Here is an 18,218-nt window from a genome sequence, read left to right as displayed (position 1 = left end):
CGGCCGCGGCACTGCCTACACTTCCCGGCCTGCCCCGCGCCCCGCGCGGCTTAGGCGGGAACTACGCGTCCCGGCATGCACTGCAGGGGCGGGAGGGCCGGCTGAGCCCTGAGGAGGAGGGCGCGGCTGCGGGCGGCTCTCGGTGCGCGGCTTTCCGTGCCCGACTCTTACGGCTTCTTTGGGGTGGCACCCGGCGATCAGGATGTCGAGGAATGTAAGTGCTGCTCGGACCCGTCCTGTCGTTGTTCCGCGCTGCGTGTGGTGGTCCTCCGGGTCGGTCCGCTCCCGCTCTGGCCGCTCCCCCGAGGTGGCCTGCCTTTGGCGAGGGGCCCTGTGCAGTGGAGGGGCCGCTGTCAAATCCCTCCTGGCATCACCAGATGAGCCAAAGAGAAGCCTCACCTCCTGTGTCGGCTGCACGTGCTGATCTTGTTGCACCTTGGTTGTCCCCCACAGCCAGCGTATATGGAGATAAACCCCTGGGCTTTCGTGCTTTAATGTGGCAGTGGCTAGGACAACAATAGCAGCTTTGATTTAAGCTATTTCTTTTTGTTGCTCAAGATGTAGTTATTTTAAAGCATGCAGGCACTTTTCCACTGGTGAGGTAAAATGTAACTTGCTATTTATAGCTATGTTTTAGCTGGTCTGGAATTCGGGAGTATTACTCAGTTTGTCATGGCCTGAATGCAGGGTGTGGACACCAAATAGGGAACCTAGAGACAGTGTGAAGAAAGCTTGAAGGGATGTGTTGAACCACTATAATAGGAATACTTTTTTTCCATCAGGATTAAGTTTTATTTATTAACTGTATTTCTGGTATCAAAAGTGTGGTAAGGCACTTAATAAGTGTGGGAAAGTTTTGGTCCAAGGCAGAAAGTGTTACCCTGTAGAGCAGCAGTATTAACAAAGCTAAAAGACTTATTTTGAAACAGAACGCCTTCCCCTTTCACACCAGTATTGCACTTTTGGTTTATCCCCAACAGTTCTCTGACACAGGCAGCAGAAAAGAACATGTTAAAATCACAAGTGAGTCCAAACCAGGATTCCTGGAGAGGCTCAGCGAGACTTCTGGAGGCATGTTGATGGGACTTGTGACATTTCTTCTGTCTTTCTACCTTCTTTTTACCAATGAAGTAAGTAAAATGCTGTCAGTGTTTGTACAGCTTTAAAGTGTCACAGCTGAGGTGACATTCAACTACTTTTGCATGTATAGCCTTACTAAAATGGTCCTGTTAAAGCTTTATTTCTTCATCCATGAGAAGAGGACGTTATGTCTGGAGAGCCTAGTGCTTATGCTTGGGGTATAACAGAAGAGTGAAATCACAGGGCCGCAGACAGTATTTCTGTACCCCCTGAGTGTTGTAGAGACAGTTACAGTGCGTGATGAGAGGTAAGATCCAAAACGTGTAAGTTCATGCAGAAACAGGCTGTAGTATTATTGAAAAAGGATTATATGAGCCAGTCTTCTCTCTTTGCTTGGGACAACATAAGGTCCTCATTTCTAGTGTTGTTATAATTGCATTAAATGAATTCATACTCCAGGTTGCAAAATTGAGGGTGTTACTGATTCGCAGTGTTACTTTATATCTTGATTTTAGATTTTAAAAAAATAATTAAAGTAAGCAGGGAATCCTGACACCCTACCATTGCAAGCATACATGCTTTTGGCAGTTCTGGAGTAGGGGAGCAGAATTCTGTGAATTTTCATGTAAGACTTCCTTTTATATTTCTACAAGAGAAAAAAGAACTACTCTCAATTTTGGTGACTTTGCAGGGAAAGCACACCATAACATGATGGTAAGGTAAGGAAAACTTCTGCCAAGTAGTTATGTGGGGCTGTGGAAAAAGTACCATAACTGGCATAATTTTTGCAGTTATTCATAAGCAATGAACCAGATAAGAAGTGAAGAGCAATAACTTTGGACCTTTGTAGGAATAATCTATGTATGTTTGAGGAGCTCAGTCAGTGTTAATGGTCCTGCTGCATGGCTTAAGAAGCAATGCCCCAGACTGTGTCAGACAGATAGTGAGCAGAGAAGTGCAAGTGTGTTTTGAGAATATGCCTTGAGGCTGAACATACAACTTTTCCTTGTCTTCAGATCACCTGTGTTATGGATTAACCCCAGCCAGCAACTAAGTACCAAGCATCCACTTGCTCACTCCTCTCCTGCACGTGGGTGGGAAGGAGAATTGGGAAAATGGTAGAACCTGAGGGTTGAGATAAGAACAATATAATAATTGAAATAAAATAAAAATAATAATTAAAATAATAATATAATGAGAGAGAAGGGAGAGGAATTAAACCCAAAGCAAAGGGAAAAAACAAGTGATGCACAATACAATTGCTTTTCACCTGCTGGCCAATGCCCAGCCAGTCCCCAAGCAGCGATCAGCAGGCCCTGGCCAGTTCTCCCCAGTTTATGTATCGTGGGGGGCTGACCTTGGCTTGATGCTAGGTGTCCACCAAGCCACTCTTATCACGCCTCCTCAGCAGAACAAAGAGGGAGAAAATAAGATGGAAAACAAACCAACTTGTGGGTCAAGATAATGCAAAGGAAAACAAAAGGTGTTATTCTCTACTTCCCATCAGCACTTCCCAGGAAGCAGGGCTTCAGTACACATAGTGGTTGCTCCAGAAGACAAACATCATAAATAACAAATGCCCTCCCTTCCTCCTTTCTCTTAGCTTTTATATCTAAGCATATGTCATATGGTCTGGAATATCCCATTGGTCACTTAAGGGTCAGTTGTCCTGGCTGTGTCCCCTCCCAAGGTCTTGCTCACTCCCAGCCAACTGGGCAGGGAGGAGGTTGGAGAGACAGCCTTGATGCTGCGGAGCACTGCTCAGCAGGAGTGAAAACATTGGTGTGTTATCACCACCTTTCTAGCTACCAAGATGAGCACGGCACTCTGAGGGCTGCTGTGGGGCTCAGCCAGACTGAATACATATACTGAGCATGACATTCTATGGTATGGATATCCCTTTGGCTAGTTCAGGTCAGCTGTCCTGGCTGTGTCCCCTCCGATTTCTTGTGCCTCTCCAGCCTTCTCACTGGCAGGCCCTAAGAAACTGAAAAGTCCCTGACTTAGTATAAACATTACTTAACAACAACTGAAAAGAACCGTGTGGTATCACCATTATTCTCATACTAAATCCAAAACACAGCACTGTACCAGCTACTGAGAAGAAAAATTAACTCTGTCCCAGCTGACAGGAGGACAACTTGTCTGCAAACCTTTTTCCCAAAATACTGCTGTGCTGTTGATTCTCCACTAATTGATTTTTGCTTTTCTTGGTTGCAGGGACGAGCTTTAAGGACAGCCAAATCTCTTGATGAGGGACTTTCTCTTGTGATCCCCCTTGATAGCATCCACAGTGTGTCTCAGCAGAATGAAGGGAGACTGGTGCACTTAGCTGGTGCTCTGAGTACATCTAAGGTAAATAAAATCTTGGCAGATAGGAATATTTCAAACTTGGACGGAAGGAAAAGTCTTTGCCAATTAAAATTATATATGATATCCAGGAAAAGACATGTAGCTTCTTTCCTTCTCAATAAATATTGCTGGCTACCACCCAAGCTTTGGTTCTTGGCCTGGAAGCTGAGAAATGCTGTACGGCCTTGTACTCCCAGCTCCCAAGAAACATGCTACCTCTAGCTGTGTTTACCCCCCCATTGCCTTTGGTGGATAATTTCAATTCCCCTTTGATAGGGAACCTGTTGTATATTCATGGTGCTGTAAAGTCTTCAGGCTCTTGCAGTACAGAGGCTCTGCAAGTTCTGACTTTTCAGTAATGATGATGTTTTCCGTGGTCAGCCTGCATTGCAGAAGGTAACACAGCAGGGTAGCTTTCAGCAAAATAATATATCCCCCTGGTTTAAACTCTTAAGGCTGCATGCCATTAGCCAGCATTTCTGTTTTTATTCTTCACTGTGGCAATAATTTTTGATGATGATTCTTTAGATCAGATTTATCAGTGATATAAAGAGATGCTCCTTTTTGTCTTTCATAACATACTGTATTCAACTGTGTGTAACATAGTACTAACTACATACAGTGAGGTATGTAAATGTGTTTGATAATAAAAGTACAATATTTGAGTTTGAGAGGTACAGCATTTATACTGACTTTTATTTTCTTCAATTTTCACATAGCCTTTGTTTGATCCCAGCTATGGGCTCTCCATCCAGGCTGTCAAACTTAAGCGTAATGTGGAAATGTACCAGTGGGTAGAATATGAAGAGTCCACGTAAGTGAAAGTGATCTTCAAAAGTTGTTTATAAAGCTGTTTTATTAACAGAATCCTATCACAATATTTTTTTCTCTCCACACCCAAAGGAAAAAAACCAACTTTTTATGGCTGGAGAATTCTAGAGCTCTTGACTTTTTTTAGAGAATCACTTTTCATTTCCTTGGAGGTGTCAGGTTTTGTAGATGGTCAATGCTGCACAACTTGCATCGGATAAAATTTGGGTAACATCCAAGGCCTTTTATCAAATGTTTCCACTTCCTGATTTTGTATAGCTTCATATGGGGTTTCTTAGCCTCCATGCTGCAGCTTTGGGTTTTTTTCATTAGTATTGTCTAATGCTGGGCCACCTCAGACCCCATTAATCTATTTTCTGTCATATGTTGTCAACAGAATTCAAAGATCTTTACCAATTTCTGAAAGAGAAAAAAAAAAGAGAAAACACTCACGTTTTCCCCAAAGACTCAGCCAATTTCTATGCTTTCTAGTGTTCCTAAAGCTTCTTTTATTTATTGATGTACTTTCTGTTCATCAGGGTTTCTGTAACTCTATCCCTATTATACTCCCTGCCTGCTAGTTGATTACCAGAATCAAAACCATTGCCCCAGACTACTTGGTCCTGAGTTTTTTTCAAGTAAAACTGTATAATTCTCTTTTTCCCTGCATCTGCTAAGCCTTTCTTGCTGCTATTCTCTAAAACTTGAGCATGCACCCTCAAGCCAATTTTTTCCCTCTGCCCTCAAAAAGGAAATATAAAAAGATTTTTGCTGAATCCAGAAACTTCATCCTATTTTCCCTTGGCTTTCTTCCATAATGGCAATGATTTACTTGTTGGTGGTTTTTTGGTTGGTTGTTTTTATTTAAATCTCCTGAAGGGGTCTTAATTTTTTTTTCAAAAGTGAATCCAACAATTTGAATTATGAATTCCAGTATCAACTCTGATAAATCCATTGATCCAAAACTGCCCGTTTGATACCTACAATCTAGCAAACACTATAATATTTCAAATCGATTAAAAAACCTGGTTGTATCCAATTGAATCTAGAAATCAGATTCTTTTTGCAGACTTGTGGACACATGAGACTTTTTGGCGTGTGGCTATGAGGGAAATCTCTTAATTTCTTTGGTACTTAATACATGTGCAAATGGAAGTACTTAATTAAACCAAGACATGATTTCTCAATTTTTAGAAGACTCTGCTACCCCTTATCCTTAATAATCAAAAGCCAACACTGTAGCTGTGAAAGTAAACTACAAATTTTAGTTGGTTGAGAGACAGTCAAATTCGTTTATGATAGGCAATATTGTATGTGCCTTTTCAAGGGGATTTACAAAACGAATTAGATGTTACTACTCTGCTGGTAGTTGCAAGCACAAGAGGGAAAATGTTTCATTTACTAATAATAATTCAGAGAGTAGTATAAAAGTTATTAGCTATTATGTCAGTCTGACTCCACAGAACTTGCATTTCAAATGTCTTTTGTGTCATACAGGCGTAAAAAAGAAAAAAAAAAGACATTGTGAAGGTGTGAAAAATAACTTATCAGTTTTAACACACTTATAGTGCAGCATCTGTAAAAGACACTGATTTAGGTCAGCTTGTCTCACTGTCTAATACTGCTTATTCCTTATTGATGTAGTCAACACCTTTTTGGCAACATGGGAATAAAAGGGTTGTGGCTGTTTAGCATTTGTGTGTAGTTGTCTCATACAGAGAAACTATGTCCTCAGAACAGGTAGTTCAGAGAGTTGTAAAGGTAAGTTTGCGTTGCTTGTGACCCATCTGTGCATTTCGTTTGTAAAGTGTATTCTGCCCTGAGCAGGGGTGTGTGTGTACTGTTCTGGTTTTCATCCCACCCCTTTTCTCTGCAGGGAATATGAAGAGAATGGTGAGATTAAGAAAGAGACAAAGTATTCGTATAGTAAGTTGATCAACAGAAACACCCTTTTTTTTTTTAATGAATGTACCTTTGGACTTTTGTATGTGTGTATTCAGATTTTTGTTGTAAACGCTGTATTTTCTTCTTGGAAAAGAAAGTGAAGAAATAAGCAAAAATTCTGTTTCCTAAACAAATGGCAGGACCTCCTTTCTTGAGGTAACTGAGGTGAAAGGAGGTGTGCTGTTAGCAAACACCTACTACAGAAAATCTAAGTCTTGTCTTGGAACTCCCAGAGGTTCAGAGCAGCATCCAGGGATGGGATGTTCCAGATACAGGGCCTGTAAGGTCCTCAGTACAGGAGATGGGCAGAGGTGGGAGTGTTACCAAAGCTGATTACTCTTCAGAAGTGGAGTAAATAGGGCATATGTCAGGTATGAGCAGAAGCGAACAGACAGGGAAGAACAGTGTAGCTCCAGCCTGTAGGATAGACTGATGAGAATCTGTTTAGATGTTGATACCAGCTAATGAAAACCACCAGCACCTTCTGATGTGCACTGTGGCTTTTGCCAAATGCTTTTTTGGCAGGGGTAGAACTGAGAGCATTATTGTGATCTACCCAGTGGCAGAAAAATATTCTGAGTCATTGTGTATCTGGAGATTGGTCTCTGTGCTTCATTTATCTCTGATTAAAGCACGTGGGCATGCAGCATGGGCGTGCAGCAGTTTCTGGGTGTGATCATAACAGTACCCCAGCTCAGTGAAGCATGGGATCCTGCAGCATGGAGATACGTAAGGAGCAAAGCTAGTGGTTGTGAGCTGTGAAAAAACCTTATGGTGGCAGGGACCAAAAAGAAATGCCATTTAAAAGAACAGCTGCCCTCTCAATATTGGTGGATTCTGTCCAGTAAAAGTCTGTGCGTTATTAGTTGTGGTGGGTTAGCCTTGGCTGGCAGCTGCTTGCTTACTCTCCCCCTCAGCAGAACTGGGGAAGAGATTGGGAAGAACAGGAATGAGAGAGCTTGTGGGTTGAAATAAAGGTAGGGAGATTGCACACCAATTACCACTGTGGGCAAAACTGACTCGACTTAGGGAAAATTAACTTAATTTGTTGTCAATTAAAATAAGTAATTACTGGTTCAGGTGTTGGCAGAACACGTTTGCTCTCACTTTTTCCCAGTCTCAACTTGAGAATCCTCTCACCCTTGTTATTGCCACAGGTTACACTCCGTCCCTTTAGTGGGGCAGCGAGTGGTGCAGAGAGTGGGAGCAGGTTTCTCTCTGCCACTTTTTCCTTCTCACACTTTTCCCCTGCTCCGGCATGGACTCTTCCCATGCTGCAGTGAGTATCTGCTCTGCTGTGGAGCACTTCCTTCTCCTCCTATGACTTTAGTGTTCCCTCTGTAGTTTCTTACTCGTTTTCGTTCCCTCCCTTCCCCATTTGGTGTTTTCTGCCCTTTCTTTAAAATGTTTTCACAGAAGTGCACCAAACTTCAGTGATGGGCTCAGCTGCGGCCTGTGGTGGGTCTGTTGCAGAGCCAACTGTGTCCAACACAGGGCAGCCTCTGACCTCTTCCCACAGAGACCACCCCTGCAGCACCCCACCACCACCAAAATCTTGCCATGTACCCAATACACTAGAATATCACTTTGTAGTGGTTTGATCTTGGCTGGACGCCCAGGTGCCCACCAAAACCACTCTTATCACTCCCTTCCTCAACTGGACAGGGGACAGAAAATATAACTAAAAGCTTGTGGTTCAAGATAAGGATAGGGAGATCACTCAGCAATTACTGAATCAGCTTGGGGAAATTAGTTTAATTTATTACCATTCAAATCAGAGTAGGATAATGAGAACTAAACTCAAAACTTAAAACACCTTCCTCCCAGCCCTCCCTTCTTCCTGGGCTCAGCTTCACTCCCAAGTACCTCCCTCCCAACAGGCGATGGGGGATACGGTCAGTTCATCACATGTTGTCGCTGCTGCTCCTTCCTCCTCACACTCTTCCCGCTGCTGCAACATGGAGTCCCTCCCACGGGAAACAGATCTCCATGAACTTCTCCAACGTGAGTCCTTCCCACAGACTGCAGTTCTTCATGAACTGCTCCAGCATGGCCCCCTCCCATGGATGCAGTCCTTCAGGAACAGGCTGCTGTAGTGTGGGTCCCCCATGGGGTTACAACTTCTGCCAGCAACCCTGTTTCAGTGTGGGCTTCCATGGGTCCCAGCCTCCTTCAGGCATCCACCTGCTCCAGCATGGGGTCCTCCCCAGGCTGCAGGTGGAGATGTGCTCCACCACGAACCTCCATGGGCTGAGGGGAACAGCCTGCCTCACCATGGGCTTTACCACAGGCTACAGGGTAATTTCTGCTCCAGTGCCTGGCACACCTCCTCCCCGCCCTTCTGCACTGACCTTGGTGTCTGCAGAGTTGTTACTCTCACGTATTCTCACTCCTGTCTTCTGCTGCAATTTGTTGCACAGATTTAATTTTCCCCTTCTTGAATACATTGTCCGAGAGGCACTACCACTGCTGCCAATTAGCTCGGCCTTGGCTAGTAGCAGGTCTGTCTTGGAGCCAGCTGGCATTGGCTCCATCGGGCATAGGGGAAGCTTCTGACATCTTGTCACAGAAGCCACCCCTGTAGCCCCCCTGCTACCAAAACCTTGCCACACAAAGCCACTCTACTCTTAAAATGATTCCCCACTCCCTCTACTGTTTAACCAAACTCCATTTCCTTCCTCTCTACTGCTTCATGGAAATAGAACAAGCTGTATTTAATAAGGAAGGTGCTCAAGAAAGGGACTCTAGGTTTGTGGGATTTATAAAGAACCTAGTAGAGTCTGTTCTGGGCATGTGGGAAGGCTGCTGTAGCCCAGACAAAGGCAGCATTATGCATTTTTGACAATGGCACATACAGCTACCATCTCTATCTGTTGCTTGACTGCACTGAAACTTGCTAATTCTAGCAGAAGTTGCAGCCTTTCCTCACAAAACCAGGTTATTCCCAAAGACTGGATTGAGGAATCAAAACCTGATCATGGAAGATGCCAACAGCAAAGCTCCCACTGTGCAAAGCTGAGTTACAGTTTTATCCCTGGAATCCCTTTTTTGTTCCTAAATCTTGCTATTCCTTGTTAATATGCTAGGAGGATGGATTTAGGTATCAATACAGACTATCACGTACATACTTTGATGTAAACAGTATTACTAAAAGTGTAACTTCAAACTGATTAATTGGTCGAGAGGTGTCTTCAGTAACTAAGATCTGAGTGGCAATTCTTCCTGTCTTTTCCTCAAGTTTCTTATCGTTTTCTTTAGATACTGAGTGGAAATCGGAAGTTGTGAACAGCAGAAACTTTGATCGAGAAATTGGACACAAAAACCCTAGGTAATTTACCACCTGACACAGTCCTCCTAGATTCTATCACTGTATCCGATCAGAGACAAGACGAAAGCCAAATGACTAATCTTCATGCCAAATGACTAATCTTCATGACAGAGTGAAGTAGATGGAAACTGTTGGTCTTTTGGTAGTTGGGAGAACTAAAGCATAGAGAAATTAGAGAACAGTTCAAAGCTCCCTGATGGAACCAGAATTACACTATCCATCAGCAATGGCTGGACATCAGGCTATTATTATATTACTCCTGGACCATGTAGTCTCCAAGTAGGAGAACATGAATGGGTTCCTGACTGTTACTGTCTGTTAGTGCAGTCCATTACTAATTCTTTCTTCTATTACAAGCACAGGGTTAGAATAGCAGACATCCCATGAGCTTGTCACACCACTTGCATGCTGCTTTTTCTAAGCTAGCACGGATGAGCTCACAGGCTTATTTGTGGCAATCACCCATATATAATTTGTTTATGTATCTCTCATCTGCAGTATTTCAGTTACACTATGTGCCATTTTTAATGCTAAGTTTTAGCTTTACTGTCATTCTCACAGAACCTGCTTAGTTCCTTAGGTTGCAGGATGCCATCTGGGAAAAAAACATTATGTGTGAGTGAAAAATACAGCTGGAGAGACAGTAAGACTAGGATACCAATAAAAGTTTGAACTTCCCAAAATCTTCAGACCTGTATTTTGGTTCTGTGGGCTTATTCAAATACACTGCTCTTTATTTGGAAGTACTACTTAAGGAGGGAAAGCAAAGATCTGTGTGTTTTTGATTGTAAGTCCCAACTAGGAGACTTGTTTAGATGAGAAGCAATGGGAAAAAAAAGATGCACAAATAATACACCTGCTTTGTCTCCTCCCCATGCACACTTTTTTGTCAATGAAAATTCTCCAAGCCTTCCCCAATAAATACAAATCTCCAACTGAGAGTAAAAAACATTTTTGATTCAGTGCTATCGCAGTACATAATTTAAAAAGTGTTGCAGCTAAGAACATTTCATCTGAGTGTATTGGTACAAACCAAGGAAACTGAGCATAACTGTGGTGGATCCTTGTGTGAGACAGCACGGTGTATGCAGATGTGCTGAAATTTAGAATTCATGCCTAGCAGTAATGAGATTCTATTTTAAGTATGTACTATATGTCTTCTTCCTTCCATCCATCTATCTTATCTTTTTATGCGACTTAGACATTTGTGAAAATAAAATATGTTGTTTACTGCCAGGGAGATTCTAGTAGTACTACTTATGAGAATGAAGTCAGGTTACAGACTGTAAGTAAAGGATTCCTGAGTCTGGAATTTGATTAACTTGGGCATGATGTAGAAGTACCATTATATGGAGAAGGTTTATGATCTAGGTTTCTTAATTTAGTAGGTAAAATGTAGCAGTTGACAGCAGAAACTAAATAAATGCAGACTAGAAATAAAGTGCATTTATGAGTGTAGTTAAATGTCGCAGGGATTCATCTAGGAACTTGATTAATTCATTGTCGCTCAAAACCTCTATATCACCACTGACCAGCTTCCTAAGAGCTGAACTCCATTCCAGCCCATTATAGGTTCAGTGCAGAAAAAACTAGTAAAATCTCATGGTGTGAATGAAAGGTCAGGCCAGGGGATGAGACAGTCATATCATGTCTTAACTTATTTTAATGGCTCCAACACTATCAAGTCTGGACAGTTTCTTGATGGATTTGTTTTCACATAGTGACAGCCATTTAGCTCTTTGAGTTTCTCCTGATATTTGACGTAGTACCTTTTATGTACTCTGTATTACATACTGCAAATCAAGAGTTTGATCATAATTCTGGGACTAATCAGGGACTCTCTCTGTTCCTCAGTGCAATGGCTGTGGAGTCTTTCACTGCTGTTTCTCCTAACGTCCAGGTTGGCAGCTTTGTTCTTTCCAAGGGTAAGGATTGCTTTGTACTGGCTCTGTGCCTGCTGTTGCATCAGCAGTGGACTTTGGTTCTTTCCACAATGGCAGTCATGTCAAGTGACAATCAGGAAGCCAGCCAGCAAACTGGCTGATCCAAATTAGACACCAAACTTGGTATTGATTCTTTATTCTGCTTAGGTATTGTGGATAAAATTGATGACTTCAAGCAGTTGAGCTTGTCACACCTTGAGGATCCACATGCTGATGTTACCCGAGGAGGGGATTACTTTTACCACAGCGAGAACCCCAGGCGTCCAGAAGTAAGATGAGAAAGATAAACCAAAGCAGTAATTACTATCATGTGAAAAAGAAAGTAGGGGCATGTGCCATTTCTATTTAAATTTTTAGAAATGGGACTGCAGACCATCACATGGGATGACACCCTTAGTACAGTCCTTCAGCATGAGTGCCTCTCTTGCAGGAAGCTTCTGATCCTGCTTCTTTGTCCCGTTTTCTTGAGTCTGCCATGCTTTTAAATGGAGACACAGGATGGCGCTGGGAGGTGGGTTCTCCCTCTACCTTGCCGTACTGAACTGAGTAGAGTGAAATAGGTTGTTGTCAGCTTGCCCTCCTGTGCCAAAAGAAGAAATGGCAAGGGGTGAACAAAGGATCTCATCGGTGTTAATGTGCTTCTGCAGCTAAATCAGAGGAGCTATTGCAAAACAGCATTTGATCTGTTATGTTTCAGTTATCAACTAGGCCTGAAAAAGGTACATCTTGGAAATCATTCTGGGTATCCTCTGGCTTGACATAAACGTTCAGAGAAAGTGTTGATACATAAAGAGTGTTCCCATGCAGAGTTGTCCTTCCTGTGATTCTTCTTTGTAAAGAAATCTTTCTTAACTTCCAATGTTCTCTTGTTTATAGGTAGGAGACCTTCGTGTCTCGTTCTTCTATGCAGGTCTGAGTGGAGATGACCCCCATTTGGGCTCCGCTGATAAGGTGAGTCCTCAGCTGTTTCTGTATTTTGCATACTCTTTGTCCCAGCTGAGTATCCAATATATATTTTCTTCCAAGGTGACTGTGATTGCTCGCCAGCGAGGTGATCAGCTGGTTCCATATCATACCAAGTCTGGAGATATCCTGCAGATTCTGTACCCTGGGGATCTCTCTGTGGAGGTGAGATACCACACTGTACTAGTGAGGGGTTAAAATTTGAGATGGTTGGGCAGAAGTAACAGGGGAGTAAGCTCACAGTCTCCTTCATACCTGCTCTGGAGGAGATACTTGATGTAAACATTGGCTTTTCTCTCTCCTTTTTCTAGGGCAATGCGTTGTAGCCTGTGTTTGCCTTCCAGGTTTCTGCATGTTCTTTGTGTTGCAGCAAAATGCCATGCTTCACCCACTAGCAGTAAATAATTTGGCTATGGTTATCCCTGATGGTTTTCTTAATTTTAAAAAGGAACCATGGCTAAAGTAGCTATATATTTATTTTTTTTAAATCCCCTTGTATTGCTGATGAATGTCCTTTGCTTTAAAGGCTGTTTCCGTGCCTTCTCATTTTGCTTTTATGTGCTCTTTGGTAAGTTTCCCACTTGCACATGCAAGCACGTGCTTTTGAAAAGGTTGTGTGTAAAAATAGTAAAAATCAGGCTTTAATTAAACAAACCGTAGGAGCTATCCTCTTCAGCTTCTAGTAACAGAAGTTTAGGCTTGTCTGAAATGTTTACTGCTATTCTGGCTGAGAAAGAACCTTCAGGCAGAGCCTTATGCTCCAATAAATCCTGCGTGCTCCAGCAATTTGGTGATTCATGTACTCCTTTAAGTAGGTTCATTTCCATTAGTGATTGTTTCATGCCCTGTTGCAAAAATCCAAGATGTCAAGAATTCACAGGAGCTCCCAAAAGCAGTTGGAAAGACTTTTGAGTTCAGAGGCAGTAGCCGTAGGATCAGCTCTCTGCTGTGAGCTCTGAGTCTTCGTCAGGTGGAATTTTAGATCACTGGAAATTAACTGACTACAAATGAATAATTCATAAAGTATTTGTATGTACAAGTAATCGATCAGTCATACGTGTCTTTTCCCATTAAGTGTTTTATTACGTCTGAACCATCTTCATGTGTATGTTTTAGAGAGCCAGAGGGGCACACAACCCATTTTGAAAAAATCTTACTTGGAATTCTTGCAAATAGATGTTTTGCTTTGCTTGATGAAATACACACATAGCTTTTATCTCTTCTTCCCTGCATACTCTTTGCTTTCTTTCATATACCTTTCCTTCAGCCATCACTGGATACTGTTGCCTTTTCTCTCTTCCTCCAAGCATAGTGAAGTCAGATTGTTCCTCCTTTATTACATTTGCTTATTAGTGCCTTATGTTTCTACAGTAATGTTGAATATATCCATTGGCAGCGAAACCTGTGTGCTTTCTGCCTGTGGTTATAATGTCAAACAGTGCTTGCTTAACTGTTTTAATTTAGAAAAATGCTGGTTTCCCCTGTGCTGCACTTTGAAATCTATTGTAGTGTGCTGCAAAACAGCGCATAAAAGGCTGTGCAGAATGAGCTGCAACATACCTTTTATGAGAGAATTTGTACTTCTAAAATGCTGTGAGCCCTGATTTGCCTATAATACACTGGAATCAAGAGGTTCTTGAAAGAAATTGAGAAACAGGCTGTATGTCATGGTGTTTGTTTTCAGGAAGTGTTTCAGAAAGAGCATGAGAGTAACACCATGAAGACCTGGGCTCTCCGTGCAGCAGGCTGGCTGTCAATGTTTGTAGGCATCAGTCTAATGACCCGAATCTTTTACACTTTAGGTAAGTTTTTTACAGAAAGGTAAAATTATTTAGAAATAGGATCATAATCCTTAGACAGTCTTCTCTTGTTCACATAAGCAATTAATCAATTTGGAGGTTGGGAGGAATCTGGTTTGAACTCAGATTGGATCGGAAAGTCACTGTAGGCAACTGCAGGTAAACAGGATCCCAGAACCAGATCGTTGCTTTGTGAACATTAAAAAACAGTATGCAAATATCTGTTGCCAGTCTCAGAAGATCCCAGCCTAGTGTTTACCAAAATCAGAAGCCAAAGCACATGTTGGGCTGGTTCTTTCATGTTTAATTCAAGGTGCTGCAATCCAACTACTTTCTATATCCATACAAAAGTGGTCCCCCCAGCAGGTATTAATGAGCAGTTGTACAGTAATATGTCTTTGTGTATGGTTATTCTACACTACTATGAACAAACAGCAAAGAAAGTTTTGCTTTATCCTTTTAATGTAGGAAAATGTTGGAATAAAAACTTACAGAAAGCGGGACAGTGCCTCAAACTTGTATAAACTTCAGACATCAAAGCTATCATTAGCTTTGTAGCTGCGAACGCTTGTTGTTTTTTTTTATTATTTATCCATAAACATACTGTTATCTGTAAGATGTATTGTTGCCAGGAATTAATTTTTACGCTAGCGTATTGTATCAGTTGCCCTAGGCTTGTTCCATAGCTGCAAGGCTATCAGTCTACTCTGCCTCTCAAGCCTTTGACAAGTCTTCAGACTTAATTTTGGATTACTTCCTGTCTGAAGTGATGAGGATACCAGTGCCCTATATATTTAGCAGTTGCTTAATTATCAAATGCCTTGAGGATACTCTGTTGAAATGCCTTGTCCAGTGCTCTTGATAAATAATTTGAGTCTGTCGTTTGATTGCAATAGTCAGTGTGCAAATCCAAGGCGTGAATAAGACTTCCTTTTAAACTATCATCTTATCAACTACTTAATCACTTGTTTAATTGTTTCTGCAGTGGACTGGTTTCCTGTTGTGAGAGATCTGGTTAACATTGGATTAAAAGCATTTGCCTTCTGCGTAGCCAGTTCGCTGTCACTGCTGACCATCTCCATCGGCTGGCTCTTCTACCGCCCTCTCTGGGCGTTGCTGATCGGGTTGCTCTCTGTAGTTCCAATTGTGGTTGCAAAATCTCGTGTTCCACCAAAGAAGCAGCAGTGAGGAGGTGGTTGGGTTTTGTGCTGAATCCTGGTTAGACACTTTTCCAGTGCATTTCTGTCCTGGTTGCTGCAGCATGCTTACAGCGTCCCACAGTTCAGCAGTATGCACCAAGAGTTGGGGAGGGGGCTTGAATGTGATCATTGATACACAGTATCCACGGAAAATATGACTATAGGATGCTGTTTGTAGGAAGCCACTGACACTGACTTGGGGAAAAAAGCCTTTTGGAATGTCTGTATTGATTATAAGTTAGTGAACAAGCAGATCTGTACCTTTTACCACTTACTAATTCCCCCTGATCTGAGAACTGGCAAGTCCTCACTGACAGGTGGGGCAAGGTGGAGAAGGTTTCAGCTTCATTACATGGACCGCGATTAGATAGCCTTAGGAAATGCGTGTGTGTACCTGTCTCTGACAAACCCTCCCGCTGCTGCCTTTTCTTCTGTGTACAGTCACGTACTCTTCTTTGGCTGATGCGTTTGGAAGTGTGTGTGTGTTCAAAGGAAAACCACAACGTAGTCAGCTGTCACACAATACACAAGATGTTTGCTTTTGGACTCGGGATTTTCAAAGTAACTTTTGGAATACTGAGCGGCCAGGTTAGCAGTGCTCTCTGGTACAGCGGATTTGTCAAAGCATTGATTTCCTCCAACTTTTTAAGTCTCTGAAGTTGTTCTTGGTTAAGCATCCAAAATGGTAATGTGGACTATACCATCACATAACTATTTCAAAAGTTTAATTTCAAATTGCACTTATTTAAGGGGATACTTAGAGGTCACTAACCTTTAAAAATCAACCTGCTGTTTTGAAAAAAAACTTAACTTCTATAATTGAATGTATATTCTTTAAAATATTTGGGGTTTGTTTTCTGTGTATACTGTTTCTTTCTTGAATTTCATCTAGTGAGGACAATGAACATACTCCATGAAATCAAATAATGAAAACATTTTTGTGTGATTAGATTTCGTAGATGTTAGCCTAAATTTTGAGCTTTTTACCATGTTAGAGGAATGCCTTCTTGCAGTATTGTGATGACTCAGGTTTCTGTATTTGTGCTGTAACCAGTACTTGAGATTAGATACTGTCTTGTGCTGTTCCTGAGTCTCTCTCCACCTAGGTAAGAGTCTGGCTTCCAGATGTGCCCTCCCTATGCTACGGTGGGTTTTCTTCTGCAAGTATACACAGTTCAGTACAAAAATAATGTCTTAATTTATGAAATTCAGTTATGACTGTCAGAAGAAATGTGTTCCCTGTACCAAAGGAACTTAACATGAACATTCATAGGCACAAACGTTTGCTACAAAGGGTACTGGAAATAGAAATCTGAGTTATAAGTATTTTGAGTAGTACCTACTTTATTAGCCTTAATTATTTTCATTCTTCTGATATTTGAATGTTGTCAATTCAGTCTCATGGCTCGGTTCTGCTGGTAAAAGCAGTAGTAATCAGTGAAAGGTTATAGGAGGTGTAAGTGGTCTCATGCATGCAGCTGACATGAGTTAACGATACTGTGCAGGCTGCCCACTGCTCGCTAACACCAGCTTCAGCTCCATCAGTTAAGAATTGCACTCCACTGGGGAGAAAAGCAGGTGTCAGACTGCTCTTTCACCAGTGAGGCAGGAACCTAACCAGCATTACCATGTTAGAGATGAGGATACAGTTTTCTACACAAGTGCTGAGCTTTTGTATATTTAATAAAATACGATTTTCAAAAGGTTGGTCTGTAGGCTTCTTTTTTATTACATTTAAGTATTGCATGTTTCATATCCAGGTGCATGGACAATTAGTTTGTAGCTTCCACATGAACTAGTTTTGTTTTCGGTGGGGTAAATGCACAGCTGGGTTGTGTTTATCCTGCAAACATTTTCCCATTTTGGGAAGCAAGTTCTATTAACAGCACAGCTGCTACCTGTTCTAGATACCCGTGGGATGAAAGGCTGGTTCCAGCCTGCCGTGGACTTACTGCCCATTACTGACTGCTTAAGCAATAGTAACTTTCTTGCCTCCGTAAGATTATTTGAAAAATACAATGGTTCAACCTGCCTGGATACAGACTTCTGTATTTTTTAAAGAGACTGGGGTTTACTGTGCAGCCAACAGCTTAAAATGCTTCTGTCTTGCTTCTGTCTTCCATACTGGTGTGTGCAGGAATGATGCAGAAGCAACAGGCTCCTGTCACGGAGAACATGCTGTTCTGCCGCCCAGGTGTGCTGTGGAGCCAGGGCTCCCCTCAGTTACACGTAGTTTCTATAGGAACAACTGAAGCAGCATTGCATTTCTCTTATTTCCTTACCAAAATCTGAAAGGCCATGTACCTGATTGTCAATCACCTTCCCTTCCTGCTCTGTCTCACTTAAAGCACCTTTACTCTCGTGTCGCATGCCCAGGTTAGGAGAGCTCGCTGCCTGTGTAGCCGAGAGGTACCATCCTGCCAGCTGAAGATGTTACCGTCCCTTTCCCTGCTGGCTATAAATAGTCACTAGACTCACTCACTGCTTGGTGTCACCTGTGCCGTGTTCCCCCATCAGGCAGTACCGAGCCGCTTTGGTAGGGCTGGCACCAGCTCCCAGTTTAAGTGGATGAAAAATTACCAAATACCAGCAGGAGCTCGACCTGCTCCCTGATCATCGTTCCAGATGCTTATCTCGGGGTGCACCCCACACCAGCACTGCCCGCTGCTGCAGGAACCACATCCCCGGTGCCCGCTGCAGCTTTACCCAGTTCATGCAAAATTTGGAATTTTTCTTGAAGCCTTATATACAGGTCACAGATCTACTTTATTTATTTATAGTTTGGTAGCAAAACCTAAAA

General features: G+C 42.3%; 1 protein-coding gene across 1 annotated transcript; it reads left to right on the top strand.

The window, feature by feature from the left end:
- Positions 1-67: 67 nt before the first annotated feature.
- Positions 68-17,121, top strand: TMEM43 (transmembrane protein 43). The gene is made up of 12 exons (XM_056334100.1): positions 68-214; positions 981-1,130; positions 3,301-3,435; positions 4,152-4,246; positions 6,119-6,168; positions 9,445-9,514; positions 11,369-11,439; positions 11,605-11,726; positions 12,334-12,408; positions 12,484-12,585; positions 14,105-14,222; positions 15,205-17,121. The coding sequence occupies exons 1-12, from the start codon at positions 203-205 to the stop codon at positions 15,405-15,407; spliced, it is 1,203 nt and encodes a 400-aa protein (XP_056190075.1). The 5' UTR covers positions 68-202; the 3' UTR covers positions 15,408-17,121.
- Positions 17,122-18,218: the final 1,097 nt, after the last annotated feature.

Source organism: Falco biarmicus, chromosome 4, assembly GCF_023638135.1.
Source record: "Falco biarmicus isolate bFalBia1 chromosome 4, bFalBia1.pri, whole genome shotgun sequence".
In the NCBI taxonomy this organism is placed as follows: Eukaryota; Metazoa; Chordata; class Aves; order Falconiformes; family Falconidae; genus Falco; species Falco biarmicus.
Note: the sequence above shows the minus strand (reverse complement) of the source record. Positions and strands in the feature narration are given on the sequence as shown.